The 19,411-nt window shown below is 28.6% G+C and overlaps 2 protein-coding genes across 5 annotated transcripts; one reads left to right on the forward strand and one right to left on the reverse strand.

Annotated features, from left to right (window-relative positions):
• Positions 1-5,923: 5,923 nt before the first annotated feature.
• On the forward strand, positions 5,924-8,524 carry LOC103497228 (transcription factor MYB119). The gene is made up of 3 exons (XM_008459341.3): positions 5,924-6,342; positions 6,770-6,896; positions 7,702-8,524. Exons 1-3 carry the CDS (start codon positions 5,924-5,926, stop codon positions 8,458-8,460), a joined length of 1,305 nt encoding a protein of 434 aa, XP_008457563.2. The 3' UTR covers positions 8,461-8,524.
• Positions 8,525-9,752: 1,228 nt separating this feature from the next.
• LOC103497090 (GDP-mannose transporter GONST2) lies at positions 9,753-17,807 on the reverse strand. 4 transcript variants are annotated; one of them, XM_008459160.3, is made up of 11 exons: positions 17,309-17,543; positions 16,905-17,089; positions 15,495-15,696; positions 15,136-15,275; positions 14,919-15,048; positions 14,006-14,104; positions 13,171-13,325; positions 12,954-13,070; positions 11,618-11,659; positions 10,238-10,335; positions 9,754-10,112 (listed from the first exon to the last, which is right to left on the reverse strand). In XM_008459160.3, the coding sequence occupies exons 2-11, from the start codon at positions 17,087-17,089 to the stop codon at positions 10,054-10,056; spliced, it is 1,227 nt and encodes a 408-aa protein (XP_008457382.2). In that variant the 5' UTR covers positions 17,309-17,543; the 3' UTR covers positions 9,754-10,053. The 4 variants fall into 4 exon arrangements, with proteins under 4 accessions (XP_050936336.1, XP_008457382.2, XP_050936335.1 ...); XM_051080379.1 differs by lacking the exon at positions 11,618-11,659 and having other exon boundaries at positions 9,753-10,112; positions 10,238-10,327; positions 17,309-17,542; XM_051080378.1 differs by lacking the exons at positions 11,618-11,659; positions 17,309-17,543 and adding an exon at positions 17,667-17,807 and having other exon boundaries at positions 9,760-10,112.
• Positions 17,808-19,411: the final 1,604 nt, after the last annotated feature.

Below are 19,411 nucleotides of genomic sequence, written 5' to 3' on the forward strand. Positions count from 1 at the left end.
TTAAAAAAAAGAATAGTTTATGAAACCTCACAAGTTTGCAACTCATTTTTTGGAATTTTTTTTTAAAATAGTGTAGCTGAAAAATATTGACAAAAATTGGGCCGTGAAGTCGTGGATCCGACTACGACGAGATGAAGTTGTGTACCCGTCCACAACTTAATGAATTGAGTGGACTCTACACCTTTTTCTTTTTTTCATTATTTAATATATATATATATATATTAAATATTCAAATCTTCAAATTCCATTTTTTTTAAAATATCTTTTCTTATTAAAATCTTCAAAATTTTCAATTTCCAATTTCAAAAAATATCTTTCCAAATTCATTAGAGTGGTGTATCTTGTCCACAACTTCAATTGCCAACTCAGCAAAATCGTGGATTCAGTACACAACTTCACCTTAGCTACTCTATTTTTGTCAATATATTTTTTCTTATCCTATTTTTGACTTTATTTAAAAATTATTATCTTTTAAGAAATATTATTTAAAAAAATTCATTTTCTATTAAAGTGGTTATAATAAAAAGGTTATACTAATTCTATTTGACTGAATGGATTCGAGTTATTAAACATTTTTTAAAATAGTAATTTAACATAAAACGTTTTATAAAAACATGAAGAAAAAAAATCAAGAAATAGATTGAAAATAATTTTTTTTTTCTGTAAACGAATTAAGATTTTAAGTTTTAAAACATAAATAATTAATTTTTTGGTTTGATCATCATTTGGGCTCCATTTGATAAAAGAATTTGTTTTATGGTAATTATATTGTATTTTAAACTATTGGCGAAAATAAATAAAATTAAAAAAAAAAGCAAAAAAAGAAATCTGATATTTATTAATTTAATTTTTAAAGAAAGAAAAAAAAATTCCAAACTAGGGCATTATTTTCTTTTATTTTAAAATATTTTAGAAAATTATCATAATCTCATGTGTTTGTATAATTTGTATGGAAAAATCATTAAATTACTTTTAGAAAAGGAATATGAAATTGTGAACTAAAAAAAATATTGATGTATAATATTGAAAAAGAATATTACCTTTTTTATTTTCTAGAACAATCTTTTATTTCTTTAAAAGAAAATAAAAAGAGAGAGACCATGCTTAGGTAATGAAAAATAATGCCATGGGGAAATTGGTTGAACTTGTTTAAAGTAAGTACTTGTCATATATATACATAGATGAATTAATAAATTGAGCCAAGTGCCATGGCTTCATGTTTCCCTTCATTCTTATCTCACTTTATATTTAATTTGTCAATATCCAACCTTTCAATTATTCATTTCTTTCGTACATAGAACCATACACCAAGAGTTCATGACAATGATCGATGTTGAATGTTTGAAAGTTTGACTTCGATGACTTGTCGAGGGTGGGAGAAGTAAATATCATTTTCTAGAAAGCACAAATATATTAGAATTCTTTTTGACGTTGAATTAGATGAGAAAAAATCGAAAATTTTAAGAACCTCTTCTAATAATTTAAAAGTTTTCAAAATATATATATATATATATATATATATATATATATATATATATATATATACACACATATTCATGAAGTTATTAGACAAATAAAATTGAAACTTTAGTGAGTTATTAAAAGTTCTTTATAATTTAATTTCCCATCCTAAACTAATATCCTCAAAATAAATGTATATAATTAATTGATTGATAGAATAGTATATCAACCAACATTATTGACCATAATTAATTTTCCAACAAGGTTGAGAAAAAATGTCACATTTTTTAAATTCTAATATAGAAAATACTACTAAATACTACTTTTAATTATTGAGAATACGAAGTTGCAAAGTCCAACTAGAAAAAGAAGAGAAGAAAAACATGACATAAAAATCCATAATAATTTAAGCTTGAAATTATGATTTAAAATAAATTTTGAGAAGTTATCCAATATATATATAAACCTTATTATAAGTCAGTCACATTTAATTTTTTCATTCGTATACGATTCGACAAAAACAAAAAATAGACATCGTTGAAATATGTAACAACTATCGATTTTTTTAACATTTCTTAAAAATATTACATACTTTTAGAATCTCTCCCTTATATGTTCATTCATATATTTTCCTAACATTAATATTAAAAATCTATTAAACCTAAAATCGAAAGAATCATTTGGATTAAATAGACAAAAAAAATTTAAAATTCAAGAACTAAAATTGTAATATGTATTCAATTTTGCAATTCTAACCTGGATTTTTATTCTTTGTTAAAAAATTTTCATATCTTGACGTAAGATAATTAAATTAATCCTCACTTAGTTTTAAATGCATCTAAAATTAATTAACTAAAAATTAACGTTAAAATATTAGAACCAAAAGTTTAGGGATAAAGTAACATTTTTTTTTAACTTAGTACTAAATAACCACTAAAATTTAAAATTTAAGAACTAAACAATAAAATAAAAATAAATAGATAATAAAGGACAGATCGGAAAATCCGACGGTGATGTGACATATGATGGTCATAGGAGACAAATCCAACGGTGGAGATTTTATGCAGCGGAGTCTTTTTTCTTTCTAAAAAAGTGTTAATTTCATTTAGTGGAGGAGATGGTAAGAGCATGGGATCCCACGAGATGTTCCATTTTACAAATTGGCCTTCGAGGGTATGGCTGCAAATATGAATTTAATGCACTTTGACTCTTTTTTGAAACCCAAACTTTACCAATATATCTAAACCCAATATCATCATCATCATCACATATATATATATATATATACACGTTCAAATTTGGATGCACAATGTCTTATATATATTTTATTTTGTTGGCTGAATCGGTGGCAGATCTAGAAATTTTGTATAGTGGGACACTATATTATAAACACACTAAAAATATTAAAAAAAAATATTAATAGCTTCAAAGATTAATTAATTTAATACGTATTACAGTTGTTGTTTACGAGTTTTCATGTTTTAAAATTTATCAATGATAAGTTTATTATCTAACTTATCCAATAAATCTTTCTCAATATAAGTTAAAAGACGAATCATTCATCTATTGATCTCCCATTTGATTACGTAGTCGAGTCTTCATAATATTCATAATAAAAAAAATTAAATAAATATATACATAAGTAATATAAATATGAATTTAAAAATTGTATCAAAGAATGAATAATAATACATTTTTCATGGAACGTTGTTAGAAAAGTCAAAGTTTAATCATTGACTTAGTTGCATTTTTTCTAAATATTCATTAGATGACAAATAATGGCCAGAAAATAAGTTAGGATTTTATGTTAGTTAGGTTTTTTTCCCTCTTATTAATAAACTATCTTTGTTTTATGACATTAATGAAATTTGGCAATAAAATGAACATTTAGAGTTTTTGGAGACATAAAATTATTAAAATTTGGAAAGATATTTAATATTTGAAAAAAAAATTAAAAATACTTAGAATAAAATATATTTTGTGACATTGAAGAAATTTAATGTTTTAGAAAAAAATTATTGATATTTAGAATAAAAACTATTTTTTGGAGAAATAAAATTATTGATGTTTAGAATAAAATATATTTTATGACAATTTAAGAACAGATTTGATATTTGGAAATAGAAAACTATTAATATTTAGAATAAAAATTAATTTATTAAAATAGTTGCAATACGTAAGACTTAGACCCTTAACTTAGATACCATAAATTAACTTAGATACCATAAATATCATAAAATGGAGGCACAGCCACCCCGCTATAACCAAAAATTGAAAAAAGCATACAGCATTAATATATATATATTGTAATATGAAATTTGAAAGTTAATATTAAAATAGAAAAAAAGGGATGGAACCAAAGTATTCCCTAATATGAGAAACCATTCGATTAACCAATTTGATATGGACGACATTGATTTCGTTGTGGGCTGGGTTTGAACTCTAATTTTGTTCATACCAAAGCAAGCCCACGATCACTCTACACTCATGATTTTCAGGTTTAAATATTATTTTTCATAATTAAGTTCTTTGAAAACTCTTCTGTAAATCAATTATAACTTAATTAATTTAGTTACACACTCCATTTACGTAAATACTTTCGACTAAAAGATCTAGTATAATTCAAGGTTTAGAGTTTATAGTTTGAAATTTGAATATCGAATTTTAAAGTAAATTTGAAATTTATATACTTCTTATCGTTGATTTATAAATTTTAATGATTAGAGTAGACCTTAATAATTAGATATGCTTCATTTTTATTTTTATTTTAATAAATATAATTTCTGAGAACGTTCAATTTGACTAAAATTTTATAAATATATCCAAAAAAAAATAATAATAATAAAAGAAATTAGTTAACTATTTTAAATTGTGTAGGAAAGTTTCTAACCACATGATTTATAATTAATCACATTCATCGATTACGTTGGATTCAATTGAGTTTCAAAATATTATAGATTGATTTATTTGAAAATTGTTTTGGATTGGGGTTATGTTGTCGTTTGGTTTAGTGTTCTATCTACTTCTAATCAAAATTCACTTTGCATATAACTATTAAGCAGGACTACACAACATATGTATAACTATGTGTATATCTAACAAATTTATGACGACTTGAAAATTTTTTAAACCATAGAACAAATTGGATTTTGATAAAATTAATGTGAATGAAACTGAAAATTAACAGTTTGAAATAGAAGTGACAAGAACCAAAAATGAACTCAGATATGAGTTTAGTTGCTAAAAATTCAATTTTCAAATTTGTAATATACAATGGACAAAACCATGAATCATAATTCATTGGTTTCTTTTCAAAAGTGATGCTTACAAAATTAATAAATTAATTTCCTTCAAAGTCTCCAAAATTTCCTTCCTTTATTAAATATATATATATATATACCCAAAAGAACTCAATTATTAAAAAGAAAAAACAAAATAAACTCTTTGCAATGAATGACTTCTAATTGTATGATATCAATGGCGACATTCATGATATTTTAGGTTAAAGTTTCGTGATATTTTAAACTCAACCTAATTGTTTTGGATTGTGTGGATCAATTGGCCATCACTCAATTTTTATAGTTTTTTTCTAAAACCTTTATACTTTTTTTATTCCATTTTATTTGACGTAGAGATAAAAAGAACATAAACGCTTCTTAAATTCACATTATCTTTGATCGACATCTTCTTAAGACCAACTAAACTAAAGAATTTAAAATTTAGAATTTGTAAATACAAAGATCTTGTTAATTTCATTTTTAAAATGTTGCTTACAAAATTCTTATACAAGAAGCAAAAGAAGAGCAATATAATAGTGGGAGAGGCAATTAGTGGCATAAATATTAAACAAAATTAATAAATTAATAATTTCCTTTAAATTCTCCAAATTTTCCTCCATTTATTAAATAGTATAATTAATTTTTACTCAAAACCCCCCCATTCATTTCATCTTTCTTTTTTCCCCCTAAATTTTTCTCAAGAAAATGAAAACCCAAGACTACCCCTCCCCTTCCCTCCACTCCTCCAACTTTACCAAAAGGACATCCATATAAGGGCAAAAAAGTCATTTCGAACATAATTTGGCGCCAAATTCATATCTCATTCACAGTAGAAGAAAAAAAAAAGTGTACAATTTGGACAAATAATTAGGAAAAATTAAATTAAAATTAATGGGTTATAAATATAACCAACCCACTAATCCCTCTCTCTCATAACTCTTTAATTTCTATTTCTATTTTATTTTATTTATTTATTTTGGACAAAAAGGAGGAAGCTTAGGAGTTACAATAACTATCAATCACAGCCGTTAGATCATCCCCAAGATCAACGGCTGTAAAGCTGCATGTCTCATGACAAAAACCCCTTCATTCTCTTCTCAATTTCCTCACCATTTTTCTTAAATCTCTCTCTCTTTCTAATCATCTTTCAGGCGAAAACACACAAAATCCGAGGAGAGAGAAACATGCAGAGCAATGCTCCGCCGCCTTCAGCACCGCCACTGGCAGCCATAGATCGATTTCTCTACAGCCACAACGTGAACGGGAATTGCTTTCAGAAAGGTTTGATTGGAGGGTTGTCTCCGGAAATTTGCGGCGGTGGAAGTGGCGGAAAGTGGATTGAGATTGAAAAGTGCCGGCGCGTGGAGGAAAAATTAGAATTAGAGATAGAAGAATTAGAAGAAGAAGAAGAAGAAGAAGAAGAAGAAATTATGTATGGATGGGGAAGAAAAAATAATAATCATTGTGAAATGGGTTTCAAGGAAATGATGATTATATCACCAAATATTAATGAACTGAAAGTTTGTTCATCCAAATTCAAGAAATTTAAAAAGCGTTCTTCTGCAAGTTTGATTAAAGGACAATGGACTGAAGAAGAAGACAGGTGATTTATGTGTATATATATATGTCCATTCATTTATTTTATATATTTATATATAATTTACATACATCATGATCATTATCATTGCTTGATTATCTCTTTTGTTATATTATATGTATAGTTGCAATAAATTTTATGAAAGAATTATAATATTATTACACTTCTTCAAGTTATAGATTTCTTGTTACCATTTCATGAAATTTTAGGGTTTTGGAAAGATCAATATTTAGGGTTTTCTTACTTTACTTAGCTGTTGCAAAAATAGGATTAAACTATCAACATATGAGATGATAATCCATGTCTTATTGAGTGAGTTATGTTGGGATCAGAATCACTGTTATATTATTTTTCTTTTACATCAAAATGTTGATATGATTATTAATGGGTTTGATTTTATGTTTCTTTCTTGTTGGTGATGTGAAAATAAAAGGAAATTGAAAAGGTTGGTGAAGCAACATGGAGTGAGAAAATGGGCACAAATAGCTGAGAAATTAGAGGGCAGAGCTGGAAAACAATGCCGTGAGAGATGGCATAATCATTTACGTCCTGATATTAAGGTTTTTCTTTTCTGTTCTTTTTTTCTTTTTTTTTTAATGTCTAATTATTTGGTTTTTGTGTTCATAAGATTCTCAATGAGATCCATAATTAATTTAGACACAAACAACTTCATAAAATGGAATCTATTGTGTTAGATTTTTGTGTAGTTTCAAGATTTTGTTTTTTCTTTTTTGAAGCTTTTCGTCTAACAACTTACCATTTAAGTGGCTATATATATTGCATTGCATGCCACTAATCCATGCAAATATTTTATTGAAAATGTACAAAATTATAACTTTAGTCCATCAAATACTGATATTTTATTCTATCAATTATCAATAATTTAGTGTATAAAATCTTGAACTTTTTGTTGAACTATTAATGCGTTAAAATTAGCTAAATCTGCATCTTTCTAAATTTTTATATTAATGCTTTAGTTCCTTCGTATCACAATAAAATGTAAATTTATATTTGTGTTTTTATTTTACTCGATGAAATTACTATGCATCCATGATAGATTACAAACAGATCAAATTAAGTTGTGTTTCCAAGCTATCAAATAATGGCTTTAGCTAATAAACGCTAGCTATATCTAACATTTCTCACAATTTTCTTGTATTTGCATGTTTTGGTTTTGGTATAATATAAGCGTAGTTTTAGCTAATCATCTACATCTACATTATTGATTTATATTTTTGTGTGTTAGTTGTTTTTATTTTCTCCATTGGAATAAAAATGTTGTAGTTACGAGAATACGGTTAGCTAAGCGTTTCTTAACCATAGTCATGACGGTTACATTGAATAATCTTCTTGTATATATTTTAGAAAGAGAGTTGGAGTGAAGAGGAAGAGAGAATACTAGTGGAAACACATGCAAGAGTTGGTAATAGATGGGCAGAGATAGCAAAAAGCATTCCCGGAAGAACAGAAAACGCTATAAAAAACCATTGGAATGCTACAAAAAGAAGGCAGAATTCAAGGAGAAAGAACAAACGCCCTAACTCCCAAAACGGCAAACCCCACTCTTCTATTCTTCAAGATTACATCAAAAGCAAATACAACCCGGCCGCCGTCACGACTGTTCCCGCTTCCACCTTCTCCGATGACCCTTCATCTCATTTCAACCATTTCTTCTCCGAATCATCTGATTCTACCTCCAACCTCTCGTCGGCAATCATCTCATCGCCAACGTATGATGACGAGCTTCTCTTCATGCAAAACTTCTTCTCAAACTCAAGCGACTTGTTGCCATTGCCATCTGCTGACGATAGTGCAACGATGTGGAATCAATCTACAGTGGAGTTTGGCTCTGTCGACTCAGAACGGAAAGCGGAGAGGCCGAAGATTGGAGATGAGGAAAGCAACGTAGCAAGGAGTAGTCACTTGTATTCTGACATGTATTTGTCGTATCTTTTGAATGGGACGATGAACAACGCTTGTGGCGGTGGCGGTGGCGGTGAGATTCAGAACATGGCGGAGCTGCAAGTGGTGGCGGCTGCTGGTGAAGGCTTATGGGAGAATTCGCAACAAGGGAAGAGAGAAATGGATTTGATGGAAATGTTGTCTTTCCATTCTTATCCTTGAGTTGAATTGCTAGCTTTTAATAGTTTGAACTTTCAATGGAAATTTTTGATGAAGGTTTGGAATCTCCTCGTTCTTGATCAAAATTTGTGTTCTAAAAGTAATCTTGTTGCCTTTTTATCGTTCTATTATATTTTTCAGAATACTCTTGAGATGTTTGCGTTTTCGAGAGTCATCTAAAAATGGCTAAAACTATTAAAATATGGTTAATTGACACCTTCTTCAAATCCAATTTTCACGTCATCAAAATTAGTTTTTGAATGATTAAAAATATGTTCGAATGAAAAGTGATTTTAATCCTTTCATACCCACTTCTAAACATGTTCATATTTATATTTAAGCACATATATAAAAAGTAACAAGATATATATAATAAAGTATAAAAATGGATTCGAACTTAAACTTATCATTTTTTATGGATTTGGACTCTATAAACAAATGTAGCTTTAACCTTAAAAGCTTTAGAATGTGTTAGCAATTTTAACCATTTATTTAAATGCTAAATGCTCACTCTCCACGTACCAATTATCATATATACATTCAATGATATGAAATTGATAATTTCTTCTGTGAAAAACAACATTAGGACTATTTAATCTTTTTAGTTGAAAAAGTTAAGAATTCTGAGAATGTTGTTCTTCAATTTGTGTATCGACCTATGTTATTTGTGCAAAACTTTATTCTATTCAAACTATTGTGTTTAAGAACTTTACCTAATTTTTTCAATAAAATTTGATCTTTCCAAAAATTAATAAAAAATCACAAAATATTTACACAAATGACAAAATGTATCACTAAAATCCACAAAATGATGTACACACAATTTTGCTATTGTATGTAAATATTTTGCCAATTTTTTCATTTCTAACCATTTCCTTTTGGCAAATTAGAATAAAAATGATATTTAATGTAGAGTAGAAAAGGAGTCAAGTAAAAAAATGAAGAGAAAAGAATTTAATTTGAGTGAGTAATTATTTAGCAAAATAGTGTAATTAGATCAAGAAAAAATGTTTTTTTCCTATTTTTTTTGTTGGGTAGCCAAAGCTTTCTTAATAATAATAATATATCAAGGAAACAATTGTTCAATTGCAATCAAAATGGCAACAATTTGGCAAAACTAATCACTAAATTTAATTCAATCGTCACAATACAAGAAACCCTAAAAACTGTTTATGGCAAACAAGTGTCATGGTAAAAATTGGAAGATCATGATAATGGTCCTCATTAAGCATATAATTGCTTTGTTATGAAGCCATAAATTCAGCAGTTTCATGGATGAACAAAAGGAGTAATTGGCAAATTAAAGGTCAAAGGTAACCGTTGTTCTTTTCTTTTCTTTTCTTTTCTTTTTGTTAGCCATCAATGCTTTGGAATAAATTGTGATAAAAACGAAAAAGGTAAATAGAAAATTGATTTACTTTCTTTACTTTTCTTTCTTTTCTTTTCGTTTCCCTGAATAATTTACAATTATTCTTCAGCAGAATACAGACAATTCACTGAAATTAATGTCCTTTTTAGCAATAATAATTACTTAATAATTCCAAACTCAAAATTACTCAGAACTCTTTTGCAAATTAACTTTAATTAAAAGGAAAATTACGTGCCTGGCTTTGAAGACATTTTGGCCCTGGCGAAGAACACCCCAGCAAATAAACCTGCCATACATATAATGGAATTCATGACTTCATAATCCAAACGGGCTCTAAATGTATTAGAAATGGAAATAGTGACCATATTTGCAATATTTGAGGGACTAGAAATTGTGTTTGGTTATTATTACCAAATAATATACTGAAGAGGTTTGATGGACTCAGTGGAACTTTAAACAAAAGAATGCCAGCAATTGATATTGGAATCTTGTTCAAGGAACCTACAAGGCTGTAAAAGATTAAAAACGAAACCCAATGTAAGCAACTAGTTTGAATAATTTATATGTTTCATCTAAATTTATATCATTTTTAGTTAACATATGTTTGGTTTGTTTGTTGGATAGCAATTTTGTTCTTTTTTTTTTTTTTTCCACAGATTCATCTAAATTTATATCACAGATTTCTAACTCTATAACAACTTTTTCAAAAATCAAGTTTTGAAAAATAAAAAGGTTGGTTATATTTGGTAACCATTTCGTTTGTTGCTTTTGTTTTAAAAAATTATGTCTATTTCCTCTGCATCTTATTAGAATGATTTGCATAGTTATTAAACACCATGGTTGAATTGTAAGCTAAATACAAAAGACAAAAACAACTCTCGGAAAGATACTTTTTTTAGTTTTCAAAGTTTGACTTGATTTTTTAAATTAGATAACAAAAGGAGAAAGCGGGAGGTATAAGTTAAATTGACAAAAATAGCACACTTTAAGTTTTCATTTACAAAAATAACACATTTTTTTTAACTCGTAAAACTGTTTTTGTCGGTCCATCACAGACAAAATCGACCATCGAGATTTTTCTAAAATGTTAAAGTTTTCCAGCTTATCGATTGTTTTGGTTGTTTTTTGTTTTCTCTGGTAGGTAGACACTAGACCGGGATTCTACCATTTTTCTAATATTCCCAAATCTTACTTAATTTTTTTTTATCTTTTCAAAAAAAAAAAATTCAAATCTTCCCAAATCTTACATCAAACATTAACTAATTTTTTATCTTTTCAATAATTTTTTTTTGAAAAGATACAAAAAATTAAACAAGGTATGGAAAGATTTAAAATATCTCGATCTAATGTTCATTCTTTATTGAATGGTTAACTTACGAATGATTGTTATCTAATTTCTATCCACTTTCTTTTTTGTTCTCATGTGATTTCAATCTAATTAAATGATATTAAGTATATTGTGATTGATCTCTGATTTTTAATAGATATTTTGAAGAAATTTATGATTTCTATTTGATTATCACGTGAATAATATCTTATTTTTTTGTGATTTTATTAAAAACTATAAGTTATGTGAAAAGGAATATAAAGTATTTATATGACAATCCTAAGTCAATAGGATGACTAACTGATAAAAATAAAATAATTTGATATGGTAATCAATTGAAAATCAAATGACTATTAGAAATGACTATCTATTATACTAAAAATAAGGCATGATGAATCTCTTTTTATTTTCTAATCAACCAACAAAGCTTTACTACTTAAAAAGCCCAATGTCTTATGTCAAACCTTGAGAATAATGATTTGACATCCGGTGTTTGCAAAAGAAAACTGAAGTCATGTGAAGTTAAGAAAACAAATAAATATACTATCTTTATCAAACAACCATCAAATAACAAATAAATACGATAATAATTAGATAACAATCAATAATTTCAATTAACAATCAAACATGTCAAAGAATAGTAGTTAATAATATGATAAACAAAGACAATTAAACAAATATAAAAAAATTAATATGATAAAAAAAATTAATCAAACGAGAATCAGAAGTTAACTAAAATAAAAAAAAATAGAGGGTAATCCGATGATAGTCCGAAAATAATCACATAACAATTACATTTCATGCACAAGTCTTAACTAATGAAGATATTTCAGACTTTTTCAATTTTAATTCATTTTTTAAATTGGATTGGGCTTCTAGTTTTTGCTATTTTTGCAAAAAAAAAAAAAAAAAAAAAAAAGGAAAGAACATATATTTGGGCCATGGGCTTAATGTTTTCAAATGTTTTGTCAATCTTGCCCCCGAAAAAAATAAGTCTAAATGCCATTTTTTGTGATTTGGGATTTTCCTTCCGTATTTTCGTTGTAACTCTGCTTTCTATAAGAATTTCTTATAGAGAACTTTTATGTATAGTATGCCTATAAAATAAAAAATAAAATAAGCAAAAGCATAATTTTTTATGTGCCTTACACTTATACCCCAAAAGCTAGTGGTTTCTATTGCATCTTGAGCCTTAAAAAAATGGGCATACTCAATCAGTCTAAGCATTTTTTGGTGTCTTAGCGTTACTTATCTTCTCGTATGTGTGTATATACAAACACCAGGAGTTCACCTTTTCTTTTCAAAGCAGCCCACATAAAGAAGTTCAAACGACAAAATTTGCCACGTGATAAATTGTAATTTGGTCATTTCTCTAAAAAATCTGAAAAAAAGTTAAAAACAACATAGATCCATGCATACGATGGCGGATTCAAAATTTTGTTGACAGGGGCTTTATATAAAAAAGGTCAAAAAACTGTAAAGAGTAGGACTTGAATCTGAATCTATAAATGGCCGAAAGATATATTTACCATTAGGCTAACTAGCAATTTTGATATTATATGAAAGTTTGTAATATCTATATTATATAAGAAGCATAAAGTTAAGAGAGCCTCAAACCTCTTGGACCTTAACTAAATCTGTCACTGCATGCATTTATAGTATTTTTCTATAGATATGCATTGCACTCAAACATCAGACCAAATAAAAACAACACGAGATCAATGCAACAAGAAGTAGAAATATTTGCATTGTAGTATTCCTAGCTGCAAGCAAAAGGAGTTGATAATGAAATGGGAATACCTGTAGGTGGTGGGGCCAGTTTGATTTAAGAACCACATAGAGGTGAAACTAATAGCGAGTCCAAGTAATCCGCTAGCAGTGGCGACAACCCAAAACATTGGCAATTTTATTACATCCCTGTAGAGGAAAAGAAAAACAATTTAATTAGCCGACGGAACTTAGAGAATATACAATGAAAAAGGAAAGGAAAGAAAAGAAAAGAATCAATCTTACTTACGCATTCATAACATAAGCCCATTCACCAAATAAGATGATCAAAACTACACCAAATGGCAGAGATAATAAATTATTTAGCAACACCATGGAAGCTTCATTGAGAGATCCAGATCTTGTTAATTTCTTTGCTTCGTCCATGATACGCCTCAGTGTAAGCTGTAAGTGTGACAGAGCAAAGTCATATCGACTTGTTACAATTACCGAGCATCCACATGCACAAAACCATGGGATCAGAAGAGTCCGGGCTTTTGAGTATATATTAATTAAGAATCAAATTCTAAAAACACTCTTTTAAAAAACTATTTTAAAAGCCAAGTCTAAAGAATACTTCCACCTACTGGGTTTCATTTTCTACCTTCTAGAGTTTGCAAAATCTAAGTTTTGAAAAGTAGAAAAAAAATTGGTTTTAAGAATTTGACAAACAACTTAAATGTTTATTTGTTAGTGCAACAGCTACTTAGCGGGAATTGAACCTCTAACTAACTTTTAAGAATGGTAGTCATATCAATAAATCCACTCGGTTTTAGATACCACTAAGTCAAGCTCGTTTTGACAACTAAAATATTTACTTAAAAAAGATGAAGCACGAGGATGATTTTCAAAAATCAAAAACCAATAATTAAACATTATCAAACAAGATCTTAACTCTTAATTATCAAAGTTTGATTTAAATTTTGAAAAAATTTGTTCAAGGTCGATAACAAATCAAAGAAATTTGAAGTAAAGTTTTAAAAGCTTAATTTAAAAAAAAAAATGAAATAGCTAAATGGCTAGTTTAGGGGGTGAATGGAAAGGAAAAAACTCAATGGGGTCCAGAAAAAATAAAGACTACTTACTGAGTAGCTTGCTGTGAGAACACAGTTTGTGATCTGCCATCCATAGCCTAATGTATCAAATGTAAGATCTGTTACACCACCGCTTATGGCGGAGATGATCTGCACGCATAAAAGAAGAGTGAATTTGAAGAAACGAACAAAACTATGTTTCATTAAAGGACATAATCGACATGATCAACAAAGTGCTTGATAAAGAGCAGGAGTCAAAGATTACAGTTTTTCTCAACGAGTGTCACACATATTTATCAGAGAACCTCAACAATTACGGAAACTATGCATCTTTTAATACCAAATGAACATTGAGCTTCAGCAATATAAGTTTTGGGTATGAACCCCACGTAACTTTTTCGCCTACGGAAAAACAAATAGAAAGGAAATGGAGGCACTGCCCTGTTTGAAAAGATGAAGACCATCATAAAACTTTATTGGCAGAGAATAAAGAGTAGAATAGCCTCTCCCTCTAAACAGAGTACAACTCCGTATCAAAGTTTTCTTCAATGGTTAAGACCCATTTATGTGAATTTATTACGACTGAGGTCGGAACTTCTTGAATTGCATCTAACATAAACGTTCTAAAGTGTCTACTAGTAGTCTTAAACTTAAAGTCCGTGTTTAACAAATGAAATGCGGTCAAATAAACATTTTTTAAAGTTCAACTAACTAGATGTGTATTAGATTAGAAAAGAAAAAAAAGTAACCTGCTCTAAAGTTCATATTAGATGCTTTATTAAGTTCGATGCAAAAGTTTCGTTTGAGTTAAGAAGTTGAGTTGTGAAGTTTAGAGAATTGTGAACTCTTGAAAGTGATGTTTTTAAGTCATGAGACCCATCTTGGACCAAGCAAGAGAACTCCAATCCCCCAAACTTTGATATGATGTTTGGATGTAAATTGGGAAGTAAAATAGTATGTTTACCATTAAGAACATAGCAGTCCAAACTTTTTGGTTCTGCCGTTTCCGGAAAATGTAAAGTTCTCCAATGGCAGTCAATATGTTTGTCACATTCTTCAAAATTGTCACCATTGCAATATTGATATATTTCAAACTGAAACCAAGAAGCCCAAATTTCTGTCAAGGGTACTCAAAAGAGCCAAACAAAAGAGCTACTGAGAATCTTAGACTCTAAACGTACCTATACATGCCAGATACCAGCATTCCGATAAAGATTAAGTTGACTGGAATCCACAGCCTAATCAGCTTCCAATTAAGCTTTTCAATTGAAACTGTTCTGCAGAGGCCCAATAGAATAATAACTATAGAACTAATCAAATTCTGCAGAAAATTACCGGAAGAAATCAAATTTGGATATGCTAGAAAATGTGGTCAAGTAAAAATTTGAAAGAGAAACGAATTGAGAAGTGAAAGCTGACAATAGCAAGCAAAAAATTTTATGGGTTCAAATGATTTTGTTTCAAGACCAGCGATTGAGCAATTGGACAAAGTTTGGTATGTACAATTTTAACGCATATGAGAAAGAAACGAGTGGCATACTTGATAAAACATCAACGATATTCCTGCATTGAAGTTGTAACTAGAGAGAACAACTTTATTCAGTATAATCATGCTGCAAGAAGAAATGCAATACGCAGTCCCGGATAAAAGAGGACCCGTTTTCCTTCCTAATCCATGTTCACGTGTTTCATCTCCATCAAGCAAACCATTATTCTTGACAGTTTGATTCCCTCTGAAAAACCTAATTAAAATTGATGGGTTAATCGCACAGTAATGGAACATTACCAAATTTTCAAATTAAAAAAAAATTTGGGGTACAAATTTAGTCGGGAAACTTCAACATTGATGGCTATTTCACGAACTTTCATTACGAATTTAGTACATAAATTTCGAATTTTTTTAAACGCAAAATTAGGAAGTGTATGGTTTCCTTAAACATAAATTTCAAGTTTATCTCTGATAAATAAATTAATCTCAGAAAACTTAAATTTGTCGAGATCTGTTATACACAAAATTAAAATTTTAGTTCTTGAAAATTGAGGGTATAAACCTTCATTTCATATCTGACTTTTTTTGCAATGTTTATACTTCATAGGAAGGTTTTTCAAAAATCAAAACAAAAATTGAAAACTTAAAAAGAGAGTTTTAAAAACGTATTTTGTATTTAGAATTTGATTAAAAAATAATCTTAGTTTACTTTAAAAATGAAAATCATGATAGATAATTGAGAAGAAATGAACTTCACTTTCAACAAATTAACGGGACCTTTAGAATTATTACACTTGGTCATTAAGATGTAGTTCACTTGCAAAGATATAAATTTTAAAGTTCATCAAACCAAACTTAAAAAATCAATAAACACGCACAATGATGACATCATAACTCAAGAGGAAATAAATATATTATAGGAAAGTGTTTTAAACCATTAATATATTATAAAGAAGGTACGAAGTATAACTAAAGTTTAACTCGATAATAATGGATACCATCTTTATTATTAGAGGTTCGATCTTCCATCTTCGTAATTATTATACTAGAAAAACTACTAAATATATATATTTCTATAATATTCACTATCGTTAAGACAACTAAATTGTATGACCTTAATCAATAAATGTTCCACAATCCAACTGGTTTGATGACTTTTCAATGTTAAATCAAAAACTTTTAACTTGAAAGCTATCATTAATATGTTATCTTTTCTTTCTACTTGGTACTTCAAACAATATTTCAATGGTGTTAAAAATCTTACATTGAAAAAGTTAAGTTACTTGACAATTCAGTTGACGGATAATAAATTGTTACGGTTAAAATTTAATAAATAAATAAAACTTTCTACTCGTTGGTTACATATCTAACCTACAAAATTAAATTCCATTTCACATATTAAATCAGATAGAAGTCTTTGAGCAGCTCAAATACTATATAGGACGGAGTATTCATGAGTACCTATCACCCAAAGCCCTGCGTTGCGCATTGGTCAGGAAATTGCTAATCGACTTGCTTCCTTGATTTCGAATACCGCTGAGAATTCTATGTACTGTACCACCTCTTTCATTCTGTTCAACATTTCCATTTCTGATGCTCACAAGCGGTTCCTCACCATCTATTTCCAACTTGAAATCAGATGACATCTACCAAAAGAAACAAAAACAAATTTACACGAAGAACAAAAAAATCGAATCTCCTACATAACCTCCAAGAACCAAATTTTGGACAGTTAAGAGCAGTCGGAATAGTAAGATCACGATATAAAAACCACAATCAATATGCATACAAAAATTGAAAAAAGAATCAGAATCTAAAAATAACCACAATAAACTAAAAGAATGAATAACGATTCCGAGTCCTACCAAGTCAATCAAGTATCGGAATCTCCAGAGAGAAATTACAATGTTCTAGTATCCTAGTATCCTCAATTCTCAAATTAGAACGACTCGTCAATCCTCGGTAAATCAAAACCACACAAAAAAATTCCTAATTATAACAGAAGAGATGAAATCAAAGGCGTGATTCGCGAAAATACGATACACGTCCAGTACAAGAACAGGAAAATGAAAAGTGATGTGAAAGCAAAATCCGTAAAGAGCAAGAAACGGGGAGAGAAAATGGTGGATCAGAAGAAGCGAGTTTCTAGGGAAGAAAGTGGGAAAATGAAAATGAGCGTCAGTGAAAAGAGAGGAATATTTTGGGATTAGGGAAGAAGTTCACCTTCTTTCTTTGTTTCTGCTTCTTCTTCGAAAGTCAAATGGCTCCATCGTCATCCATGAGCGGTGAGCGCGAATCTCTGAGTGAGAAACGAAGAACGGCCATTGATGGATGAGAAGATTGCTGCAGCTAGCAGCAAAGAACTTGCTTCTTCGTGACGGAAACCTTTTTTTGAATTTTATCGCTTTAGCGCGGAATTTCTGGGAATGGGCCGTTAATTGGGCCTCGTTTGGGCAGTTTCATGTCTTATTGGGCTTGGAGGACGTGTCTCAGCCCAAAACCATTACGGATTGGTTCAAAATTATAACGCTAACAATTTGTAATTACAGCCCATAACAATTTTTAGAATAATTATTAAGCGTGGAGCAATATTCTAAAATAATTATAAATATAGTAAATGATAGATTTCTATTGATGATAGACTCTAATATTTGCTACATAGTCTATCAGTAGTGATAGACTCCTATCATCGATAGATTTTAACAAATTTTGCTATATTTACAATTTTTTTAAAATATTGCTATATACTTAATTATTTTGAATATAATTGCTACATTTGCAACTATTCCTTTAATAATTAAGTTTACAGTCACATTTTTTTTAAAATAGTAAATCTATCGCAATTTACGATATACTCTTATCGTTTATGAGTGATAGACCCATATTTGCGACATGGTCTATCAACGATGGATTTTTATTATTAATATATAGGCTTCAACAAAGATTATTATATTTATAATTTTTTAAAGTATTGTTATACACTTAATTATTTTGAATCTAATTATTATATTTGCAACTATCATAATATTAAATATAGAGTGAAAGTTTCAATTTTGGCATTGGAACTTGTATCAATTTTGACTTTATTTCATCATATTACAATTTAAATTGAGATATATTAGATGACGTATGGGACACGGAATTGACTGTTATAGTTATAAGTTATTATAATTAGATTATAATAGTATATGTTTGATGTGTGGATTATTTTAGGTTGTATCATATGAGATGTAAACTATTTTAGTGTAAGAAGAAAATAATATACATTGTAGCAAAGAATAAAATAATAATGAATGTAAAATAGCAAAACAATAGAAAAAGGAGATAGTGTTACTATAACTAATTGGAAAATGTAAAATAATATTTACCATAACAAAGTGTGGTTGTTATAGTTTTAAGATAGTCCTTGTTTCAAACGTTCCCTTAAAGGTTATACTATTCAACATGTTATGTTCTTCAACGAAAAGTTAGATTTGTGTTAAGATGAACTATTCTAAAAATGTCAAATCATTAAAAAAAAAGTGAATTGTGAGGTTGGAGGTTGAATTTGTATAGGTCATTATGTATTTGTGTATTAGAACTTAAAAGAAGAGTTACTTGATTCATCACATAGCAAACATTTGGATGAAATTCAAAGAATACATTCAAATTGGCCAACACTTGATGGATTGTCCTACGACAAACACAAAGCGAATTTCTTTCTCAAATTTATTATATAGTTGAGTATTAAGACTTGTTTTGATCTATCGTATAAGAATAACTCTCCTATAATTTTAAGAAGTTTTTAAAAAACAAAAAATTGATAAACTATTTACTTCACGAACCATAAAATAAAACAACAATATTTATTACACTTATTTTTCTAGAAAAGATAAATAAGGGGTGAAATGTTCTATGTTTTCCATTCTCTCTTGTTTGTTTAAAATGAGATTTTTGAATAAAAGAACTTTGCAGTTAATTCCTTGATT

Source organism: Cucumis melo, chromosome 12, assembly GCF_025177605.1.
Source record: "Cucumis melo cultivar AY chromosome 12, USDA_Cmelo_AY_1.0, whole genome shotgun sequence".
Taxonomy (NCBI): domain Eukaryota; kingdom Viridiplantae; phylum Streptophyta; class Magnoliopsida; order Cucurbitales; family Cucurbitaceae; genus Cucumis; species Cucumis melo.

Bases quoted from the DNA above. Each gene is read 5' to 3' on its own strand.
- LOC103497090 (XM_008459160.3), bottom strand. From the start codon at position 17,089: ATGTCATCTGATTTCAAGTTGGAAATAGATGGTGAGGAACCGCTTGTG. The intron at 15,697-16,904 runs GTACTCATGAAT...AATTTTAATTAG, and splicing joins CGCAGGGCTTTGGGTGATAG to GTTTTTCAGAGGGAATCAAA. The intron at 15,276-15,494 runs GTATGCCACTCG...AATTTTCTGCAG, and splicing joins TATCGTTGATGTTTTATCAA to AATTTGATTAGTTCTATAGT.
- LOC103497228 (XM_008459341.3), top strand. From the start codon at position 5,924: ATGCAGAGCAATGCTCCGCCGCCTTCAGCACCGCCACTGGCAGCCATA. The intron at 6,343-6,769 runs GTGATTTATGTG...TGAAAATAAAAG, and splicing joins TGGACTGAAGAAGAAGACAG to GAAATTGAAAAGGTTGGTGA. The intron at 6,897-7,701 runs GTTTTTCTTTTC...TATATATTTTAG, and splicing joins ATTTACGTCCTGATATTAAG to AAAGAGAGTTGGAGTGAAGA.